The sequence below is a fragment of the Leuresthes tenuis genome, unplaced genomic scaffold (assembly GCF_036924035.1).
Source record: "Leuresthes tenuis unplaced genomic scaffold, fLeuTen1.0.hap1 SCAF_5, whole genome shotgun sequence".
Lineage (NCBI taxonomy): Eukaryota > Metazoa > Chordata > Actinopteri > Atheriniformes > Atherinopsidae > Leuresthes > Leuresthes tenuis.
In genome coordinates this window covers 3,691,584-3,702,446 of record NW_027325359.1, presented here as the reverse complement: position 1 = coordinate 3,702,446, position 10,863 = coordinate 3,691,584, and the positions used below count along the sequence as shown (strand labels likewise).

General features: G+C 42.3%; 1 protein-coding gene across 1 annotated transcript; it reads right to left on the bottom strand.

The window, feature by feature from the left end:
* Nucleotides 1–984: 984 nt before the first annotated feature.
* igf2b (insulin-like growth factor 2b) lies at nucleotides 985–9,972 on the bottom strand. Its single transcript, XM_072385492.1, has 4 exons — nucleotides 9,757–9,972; nucleotides 8,805–8,955; nucleotides 7,165–7,346; nucleotides 985–5,768 (listed from the first exon to the last, which is right to left on the bottom strand). The coding sequence occupies exons 1-4, from the start codon at nucleotides 9,829–9,831 to the stop codon at nucleotides 5,529–5,531; spliced, it is 648 nt and encodes a 215-aa protein (XP_072241593.1). The 5' UTR covers nucleotides 9,832–9,972; the 3' UTR covers nucleotides 985–5,528.
* Between the last annotated feature and the right edge of the window lie 891 nt (nucleotides 9,973–10,863).

The window sequence follows — 10,863 nt, the reverse complement described above, 5'->3', positions numbered from 1 at the left end:
AATATTCAGTATGTGCATGTTGTGTGCTAACGTGTGCAGCCTCTGGCTATCAGAAACATTCTTTTTTTGACAGCATACGCTTCCCCAGCAATTTTCCCTCATTTTGCAATGGAATGGACCCCTTGGTAGGGCAATAAGGTTTCATGAGACAGGCAAAGGTGATTTAATAGAGCGATTTATGACCATAAAACACAGAACACAAGCTCCTCTACAGCGACAGCCGACCAGCCTCTCCATTTTGCCAAAGGCAACACATGTGCATCTCATCACTGTACGACAAAACTTTGCACTAAAGCCAAAGAAAAAGACATTTCTGCACTTCTGCCTGTAAACCTAAAACTCTTTGATGCAAACCTTAAACTTTTAAAACAACTCCAGTAAACTCTGTTGAACCAAGATAACCCTAGTTCCCCAAACTGTTCCATTCTGGAAACACAGGCACAGGAAATCTGCCTGGTAACAGAAATATCATGGGTGGGTGTGTGCCCTCATATGCAACCATGAAAAGTTGATCCATTATCAGGATGCATGTGATAATTTGAGACACGTCACTTACTAATATAAGCCACTGAAGTGGAGTTTGCTCCAGTAGTTAAGAATAAAGGATGGATGATTGGTGTGGCAGAACCAGTGAGGATAGGTCAGATTTAGGGTGGTATGATGAAGAGTAAAGACTGAGGAGCTGAAATTAGCCTCATATCTCAAACTCTGTGGATGCTGATTTCAACTTAACCAGGAGAAGGACAGACACCTGTGTTGGCTACCAAATTAACAGAGAGAGGAAAAAGATAGAGCTAAAAGCAGCTGGAGATTCTTTGCAAGGCCATAACATGTAATAAGTCATTTGCAGAGGACACAGGGTTTAATTGATGTAGAAGTATTTCAAAAATGGCCCTCAGGCTAAGCACACTGGAAGCTGACAGCACAAATAAATCAAAGATGAGCAAACAACACTCAACAAAGCAGTAAATATTTTAGACATAATATGTTTGATAAAATGTTTTTTTTATTGATATTAAAAATGAAAGTACATGAATTGTGCATTTCGGACGTTCTAGCGTGCAGAGGTTAAATCAATAAAATACACACAGGCTGAGTGAGCTACTGACAAAGAAAAAGTTGCCATTGCTCGGCAAGTTATCTCTTCATATTCAGCGAAAAGAAGTGGTTGTCTTTCACGCCATTCATAGGAACACTAGAGTAGCCTGTTTGAACATTACAATAGTGAATGAATGCAGTCCTAGCAGGAAAATATAAAATATAATAACAATAATATAATAATAATTGCACTGCCTGTTTTGTTGCACAACTGAAATAGAATATAATTGGAGACACGATGCAGCCTTGATAATTGAGATCTCTTTGACAGAATAAAAAGGATAGAAAGTATTTCTTGACTGTTCACCACAGTGCTCTATGGTGAGATCTAGTAAGTCTCTATTCCACGGGGTGACTCATGACACAACAGAGGAAGAGACTATAATGTGGCACAGAATTACCTTGTTACTGACATGGGCTTGAGTGGTTTGTCACAAAGAACTGTATCATTCTGACCAACAAGATTATGACTTTAGCTCAGCAACAAATCCACATCCATCGGAGAGCACTTTTTTTTCTCTTCCTGAGTGCCTCAGAAATGGTTCAGTGTGATAGTCCTTCATCAAAATGCATAATGCATGCATTAGTGGAAGAATGTTAGGGGTGAATGCAACCAACCCCCAACACAGATGTCATAGATGATCAGAATCATTGTCTTTTAGATAGATAGATAGATAGATAGATAGATAGATAGATAGATAGATAGATAGATAGATAGATAGATAGATAGATAGATAGATAGATAGATAGATAGATAGATAGATAGATAGATAGATAGATAGATAGATAGATAGATAGATAGATAGATAGATAGATAGATAGATAGAATAAAAGACAGACAGACTCTGTGACAATGACCTGACTAGTCCATTCTTAAGTTGCTTGCATCATAGTGACATCATTAGGGCATCAATATGATGACTTGGTTGGGCCGAATGTAAGCGAAACCCAAACTCTACTGAGCAGACATTTATGCTGTCATGGGCACTGACACACATCTGACGCTCCTTAGAAGATCATAGAACACCATGCACAACTAAATAGACAAGATTTAATGAAGGACTGATCATGTATCTGCCATCAATACTAAAGTGGCTTCAAAAACATAGTGGGTTTGAGTATAGTCAATGTTGAACAGTTTTTCTACCGATCATGAAAAAGTCACTCATTGATGCTTCCTTTTTCTCAGACAACCCTGACAGGCTTCTGGAAATCCATGCAGACCATCCCATTCAGAGTATGTGCCTATTTCTGTGATATTACATGCCTAAGCAACCCAGGCTATGCTGCTGTAAAAGATTAATTTATGGTAGCTATTGCAAATGAACAAAGAAAAAAAGACATTATTTTTGGTACAAAGCATCTACAAAAAGCCTTACAACTCCAATTGGAAAACAGAGATCATACAAAATAAATCCGTCAGTTGAGCATCAGTGCTACGTACACTATATTGCCAAAAGCATTCCCTCATCTGCCTTTACACGCATATGAACTTAAGTAACATCCCATTCTTAATCCATACGGTTTAATATGACGTTGGCCTACCCTTTGCAGCTATGATAGCTTCAACTCTTCTGGGCAAGTTCTCCACAAGGTTTAGGAGTGTGTTAATGGGAATTTTTAACCATTCTTCCAGAAGCACATTTGTGAGGTCAGACACTGATGTTGGACAGAAGGCCTGGCTCGCAGTCTCCGCTCTAATTCATCCCAAAGGTGTTCTATCGGGTTGAGGTCAGGACTCTGTGCAGGACAGTCAGGTTCTTCCACACCAAACTCACTCATTCATGTCTTTATGGACCTTGCTTTGAGCACTGGTGCGCAGTCATGTTGGAACAGGAAGGGGTCATCCCCAAACTGTTTCCACAAAGTTGGGAGCATGAAATTGTTCAAAATCTCTTGGTATACTGAAGCATTTAGAGTTCCTTTCACTGGAACTAAGGGGCCAAGCCCAGCTCCTGAAAAACAGTCCCACACCATAATCCCCCCTCTACCAAAATTTACACTTGGCATAATTCAGTCAAACAAGTACCGTTCTCCTGGCAACCGTCAAACCCAGACGTCCATCAGATTGCCAGATGGAGAAGCCTAATTCGTCACTCCAGAGAACGCGTCTCCCCTGCTCTAGAGTTCAGTGGTGGCGTGCTTTACACGACTGCATCCGGCGCTTTACATTGCACTTGGTGATGTGTGGCTTGGATGCAGCTGTTCGGCAATGGAAACCCATTTCATGAAGCTCTCTACACACTGTTCTTGAGCTAATCTGAAGGCAATATGAAGTGGTAGCGATTGACTCGGCAGAAAGTGGACGACCTCTTCCCGTTGTCATTTAATGTGGCCTACCACTTTGTGGCTGACTTGCTGTCATTCCCAGTCGCTTCCACTTTGTTATAATACCACTTATATTATATTGGTAGTGATGAAATTTCACGACTGGACCTGCTGCACAGGTGGCATCTGATCACGACACCACGCTGGAATTCATTGTGCTCCTGAGAGCAACCCATTCCTTCACAAATGTTTGTAGAAGCAGTCTGCATGCCGAGGTGCTTGAATTTATACACCTGTGGCCATGGAAGTGATTGGAACACCTGAATTTAATTATTTGGATGGGTGAGTGAATACATTTGGCAATATAGTGTATTTTATTTGGACCAATTTTTCAAATATATTTTATAACAAAATAAATAATGCCTTTATACAGTGCCCTTATTTGTATTTCAACAAACAAACAAAAAAGCTTGGCGGCTCATTACGCAAGATACAGCTCAGACTAAAGGAAAATAACACAACGTCCCTGGAAACTAATTATATATCTATATATATATTTATACATATATATATATCTGCATATGCATCTTTACATATATAGATATATATACATATAGATGTGTATATATATATTTATATATATATACTGTATTTTCAAGTATTTGTTTTCAGGCAAAAGCATGTGAATACTACTGATATAAAATAAAAATAAAATGTTAGTTGACATTATTGCTGTTTTTTCCCTTTGAATTGAAATTTTGTGCCTTTCTTTAAAACTGTAAAAGAACATAACAATAACCATAAAAAAAAATAGCCTAACTCGAAAAAACAGGAATGTCACGGTACCAGAAACTGACAGGGTTTTCCTTTTTTTTTTCATTGAAACATTGATATGAAAAAAGACAAAATAAAATAAAATCATTATCCCACTCGTTCTTTGTCCATGCCATGTTATTTCCTGTCAGAGCAGTCTGAAAAGCCATGGCAGACAGGAAGTACTGTCCCACAACTATAGTACTGTCCCAATCCAGGCGGTCCACGGTGTCCCATATGTGTCCTCACACTGCTCCGTGTGTCCTGCAGCCTCCAAGGGACAGGAGGAACAGGGACTAGGTCTCAGGTCCCCCCCATGCTGCTTATGCTGGCAAGCTAGTAATGAGCAGCCGCTAGTACTCGCCATGAGCCTAGATGCCAACACAGCCCATATTTTTCCTCAGTGACTCTTCCCCCTTTGACAGCGCCACTGTCAGGAGCTCCCCCATATCCTTTATTTTCCTTTTTTAAAGTCATACTTTCCTTAAAACGGAAAGTTTAATATTCATTCAAAGAAAAAAAACGTGCTTTTCAACCTCTTCGAGTCCATTCCCAAAGCTAGCACCATGACATTTTTTTAAGCTACACGTTCATTGTTCATAAAAAAATAGTGCCATTTTTTTTCTTTACTTTGACGTAATCCGTGGCAATGTGCAATTTTGCAGAATCTTTTCTGCTTTTTGTTTGTCATCAAAAAGGTGCTGGAACAGGAATCTAATTTTGTAAAATAATTCCTTACAGTGTGGAAGTCCCTTTATAGGTAGAGGTGCAAACTAATAGGAAAAAGAACTAACAGAGATTATCTTTTCCCTCAGGAAAAATGATGTGGAATGGATTCTTTCATGCAAGTTGCTCTTCACTTTCAGTTGTCTTCCACCAGGACAAAAAAACATTCCACTAGGTGTCCTCTTGACACTTGCAAACCACAGATCTATTTCATCTTCTTTTCCCCCTTTTCTTTTTCTTTTGCTTAAGGATCCACCTGAATTGCATTCAGCCGAATTGTTAACTTTTGTTCAACATTTGTGTTTGTGCCTTTTGTATCAGTGAAAGAAAGAGAATGGGAGCGAAAGAGTTCAGACAGGAAGAATGTGAAGGCATGTTTGTGTGCCGGAGTAGGGTGGGTGGGTGGATGAGGTTGAGGTCGGGAGGGAAGGGGGGGCCTATTAAAAGGGCCAGGGGTTCAAGACGTAGTGGATGAGAGCAGGGGGGAGGGACTGGTGGGCTCGAACAGGGCAGGGGAGGTCAAAGAGGACTGCCACAGAAATGACGTCAGAGACAAAGCTATAATCCCCTAGTCTTTTTTGTCACCCTCAAACTCTTGTCTGTGCAAAGGGCTGGCAGCGGGCTCATTTGTGGTTGACAAAGTTGTCCGTGGTGAGCAACACGGGGGGCAGCTTGCTGGGCAGGCTGATCAGGGGCCTGTGGAAGATTGACTGCTCCTGGGCTTTAATCTGCTCCGCCTGCCTCCGAAACTTCTTGGCCCTCAGAATGGCAGGAACGCCCCTTCGGAGTCGCTGGGCCGCCTTCTTATTCCATAAATCGTATTTGGAATACTTCACGGTCATATGTTGCTTCCTTGGAACTTCCTATTGTGGCGTGCAGGCAAGAATAGAGGAAAAAGGGAAAAAAGGGAGTCAATTCATTAGGAATGATAAGATACTGTACAAGTGCTCATTACAATGGAGAAAAGTCTTGTTTATTTTGTCAAAACATTCAGTCATTGTTGGGCCAGTAAAATCAAAAAGTCATTCTTGTGGTGCTGAGCGTCATAACAGTCTCGCCTTGCCTCCAGCTTGCCCTTGTTTTGGTTTCCTTGACTGAAAGAAGTTGTCAACAAGTACTTAGTTCAGCCTCTTTAACATATTGTCAAAAGAAAGGGCAGTCACTTGCCTCATATACATATGAGGAACATGTCGTCATTCACCCATTGACTTAGTGTGTGGTGTAACCGCAACAGACTAAATGAAACACTACTTAAAAACACTGTCATTTCAAAGCATCTATGCTTATTTTGCAGGTACTGGTAAGCAGTGATAGATGTTGTGCTGAGCACAAGAGATTGAGACAAAGTGGGAGTGATGGCAGCAATGCTAGGATTTATGCATGAGTAGCCAGTGCTTCATCTGAATGGCTTGTTTTGGTCCTGCCACTTGAAGAGTGTTTATCCCCCTTCATTCACCACAGGGCCGCTCAATAGCTTAAGAACAGCTGGCCCTCAGAGCAGGCTGTACCCATCAACCATCCCAACTGAGAAAAACTGGGGACATGTCCAAACTAATTCCCAAGAAGCCAACCTTTTTTCATCACAGCAATAGAATCCAGTTATTCTCTTCTGACATTTTTTTTTTACGTTTATGTATTTTCTTATAACTATAGCAGTCTCATGCAACAAACATTTGTTTTCTGATAGTCAGAGCAAAAGCTTTACGAACAAATTTCAAAGTATGTTTAAAGAACATTTCAAGGGATTTTAAGGTCTGGAAAGCAGCCACAGTTTAGTCTTGTGACTGCGGAAGAAGATCCAAAACGCTTGGACTATTCCCTGCGTGTTTGTAGCATATTTCAGTGAAGCTCTGTTGGACATGTCAGGTGTTTTGTACTGTTAACTTTTTTGGAAAGCTTGCTGTTCCATGACTAATAATCAGACGATCAAAACACAATGTTTTGATATGGTTCAGCAGTCTCTACCATCTCTAAGGCACACACTCTTCAGTCTGTAACTATAACTCTTCCATGGTGTGCTGGTGTACTGTCTTGATGTTTTCCACGATGGTCAGCAGTTTGCATGGAAGGTTAGTGCTTAGCATTGACCCTTTAACAAGATAAACCTGTCTTTGTGTGGATTTCAGTTTGTACTCAGTGTCAGTGACATAGGGGCTAGGCTCATAGGTGAATGGAGGCAAAAGAGATGGGAGGACAGATAGAGACTGGGATTTGAACTGTTTCCCATAAAGGTGTGTTGCTGTTGTTGCTCAGACGCACCTGCTTTAGTGTGGGTAATATGGGTATGACCTGTAGAGGGGTGGCCGACACGTCTCTTTCAGACTTGGCAGGTTTGGCACAGTACTGCTCCAGCAGGTTGAGGTCACAGCTACGGAAACAACACTCCTCTACAATCCCACGGTTCTGGGTGCGCCCTCTGTTATTCCTGCTGGTTGGCCTACCTGAGGAGAAGAAATGCAATGAGGAGGGTCAGGTTAAGGCCTGAAAACACAACACTGGCACCAGTAATGAATCTAGGTTGTTTTCGCAGGATTACTTCAACAATCATAGCAGCCCTCGGAACAAAGAGGATAAAAGGAAATCTTTGACCAACTGCAACAAATCTTTTTGTTTGTAAGGGGTAATCTGATTAGGGCTATCTGGAAGTCCTTAAATGAGTGAATACACAAGTAAACACCCTGTGCTCTCCAAAGGAGAGAAATGAAAACAGAAGAGCTATCTGAAACCCTTTAGAGTAATAAATACATAAAATTATACCTATTCTATGACCTTCTGCTTTTGCCAAGTTAGTAGGGAGAGGGTAAAGGAAGGGTAGAGAGATGAGAAAAACAGGAAAAGGAATCAACACGTTTGGGAGGCTCAAAACAGGCAGGAAGAATGCAATATAAAACAGGAAAAGAGTGAAAGACATGAGAGAGAAATGAGGAAAAGGATAATGTGAGGGGGTGGATGGTTAGCATGTTGCACATAGTAACATTATAACATCAATAAAGTCCTTGTTTAAAGTTCTGGGACTCACACAGTGTTGGATGGCTAGATTTGATTGCAGGAGGAGGAATATGAAAGAAAAAGAACGAGTGATCAATGGAGAAGAGGAGGCGAAGAGGAGGAGAGGGCCCATCTATGATGGCCTAAAATGGGTAATGATCATTCTGATTGGAGAGAAGCTCCTGTAGCGAGCGGCACACAAAAAAAATGCTTGTCTGTCAAGTGTGACAGTGGGACGCAGCGAGTCTTTTTGGACAAAATCAGAACAATCGGAGGAAGGCAAACTTATGTATGTCACAAACATTGCAGACCGAGCAAACAGCTTATCCAGTTGAGGATTACCAACACTGCCTTCACATAAAGCTTTACAGCTACTCCATCATCATCACAATGCACGTAATGATCAGAATTAATGTTAATGAGCTCTCCTCTTACTATGGTATCAAGACCCCTCCTCACCCCCACCTATCCAACTCATCAATGTGATCTCCTGGCCTGGGAACACTAGTGCTGAGGTGACTGGTATGCCTCTTGGGGTGCTATTACTTTACTGGTAAACAAGTGGCCCATTGTGTCACCCAGTCCTGTGTGCCTTTGCAGCTCACTGGCCTTTCATATGCAATGAGAGGTATGGGCTGTAAGCAGACTCAGCAGAGCAGCCTGGACTAGGTCTTGAGACACACAGCTGGCTATAATCTCCCTCCCTCCTTTTCTCTCACTCACTTCTGACTGTGTGCGCGCACGCGCGTGTAAGGGCGTCAGTGCGTGAGAAAGAAAATAGCAAACACGCATACCACACAGCCACAGACAGTCTCAGCTATCCAAACAGATGTGTGCGAATGAACAACAGAGGGACTCAAGAGGAGGGGAAATAAAAGGCGAATCAACATTTGTGACGGCCTGAAACCTACTGAAATAGAAGCCTCTGTCTTCACAGACAAACTGCAGCGCATCCACCAGTTCTCCCCCACACAATGTCTCTGCCGAGGCCATTTCCACAACGTAGAGCGTGAGAGCCAGCGCGAACAGCAGCGCGCGACTGGTCGAAGACATCTTCCTGACCTGCAGACAAAAGCACACATGGCAGAAGACAGGTCATTAAAATGCAAACATGATTCAGAAAATGGTAGTATTTAAGACCCATTACACAGAGATGTTTTGTGTAGCAATGTATGTGATTAAAGTCCATCTCAACTACACGCATGTGGAAAAAAATGTTAAAAAAATGCACTCCCTGCCATATGTCTTTTGCACGAGTCAAATATCAAATGAGCACACACATCCCACACCCCCTCCCCGATTTCTATCAGCTGCTGTCATGTGTGTGGCACCTGGGAGAAGTGCTTATTCTGAAGGAAAAAAGTCGTCAGTATCTGCAGCTTTCACTCTCTTACACAACTCTCCTGAAGTTGCATGGACGGCTGCTCGATAGTTAACTACCCGAAAAGTCAGACTCAGCATATATTTTCCCCTTGCTCACCCCGGAGTGAGCTCAATGACCCTCAGACCTACCGCCCCCTATCTGCCGGCAAGAATACCAGCTGTTTGCCCCGTGTCCAGTCAACAGCGCACCATCCAGACCAGAGATGATTAAAATACCCTTCGACTCCTTTCCTTCTCTCCTATCACAAATGCGTCAAAGCCTCAAACGCAAGCGCTCTGTTGGCAGCTGATGCATCTTCAACTTTCATCGCTGCATGCAAATGAAGAGATGTCCGGTTGCTCAAATTGCACAAAACTGACACGAACAGGCATAGCTGCTTTCTCTTTTAAAAAGCCGAACAAATACCACTGCACCCTGTCGGAGCTTTTTCGTTATGCGCAAGGACACAAAAATTTAAAACTATTTGCTCCTGTGGTTACCTTTATTCTGCTGTTCTCCGCTCTCCGGCAGGTGTGGCAAAGTGAATGGTGTCCGTATCTTGGCTTGGTTTCCATGTCAGATCGCAGTAGTCAAAGTGGTGGGAGTTATTTGGTTGGAGAGATTGCAGGTGAGTTAGTTTCCCAGTTGGTGAGGCTATAGAGATGGTGAGTGAGAGGCTGTCCCAAAGACCAGGCGACAGGCAAAACTTCTCAGGGAGAAGTATTATATACTAAAACACGCCCCTTACACCCACCCACCCCCCTCGCTCCTCCTCTTCACGGCTGATAAAAAATGGACCAGAGATGTTTTATGGAAAAGTGCTTAAACGAAGAAACGGCAAAATGACAACGAGAGGGAGAGGCTGAGAGTCACAGAATATGGAACTCTTCCACTGGCATTTTCCACGTTTACGTTGTAACCTACAATCAGCATGTTTACACTCAGGGCGCAGACTGAACAAGAATAGCCGTAATTCCTTCGACTCCAAGAAAAATGTCAATGTCTCCGCCCTGCTGTAATTAAGATTAACATCCAGTTTAAACAGTGTGGCAAGGTCTGCGCATGTCTTGTGACTCAGGTGTAGATGTAGTCACTGGGGTCAAAGGTGTCTGACTGGGTAGTAGATACTAACTCTGGTTAACCGAACAGGAGGGAGCACAAACAGATGTTGACACACAGAGAGGATGCATCAATGGGAAGCCTGGAGACGCAGAAAGAAACACACCAAAAAATGTTGCTTTTAAAATTAAGAGTTTAGATGGATTTATGTGTTTAAGATAAACAAAAAGAAAAAAGAAGCTGAGCTCTCATTATAAATCGCAGTATTGATACAAGCATTAAGACCTCATCCAGATGCTTAGATTGGTGTCTTCACAATGGATGAAAAGAGCTTAAATGGGCTACATTTTTGGAAAGCTGATAATACCTATAAGCAATCACCTTCATTTCTTCATGTAAAACTGGATGAGGGTTCTCTTATGTAAGTGAGTCTTCAGCAGAAAGTAAGAATAGGAACACATCCACAGACTCAGGCTGACACCTACTGGTCTCTTTAATGAACCTCCGTTTGTTTGTCTCACAGTTTAGGAGCAGCCTCTCTGCTGAGC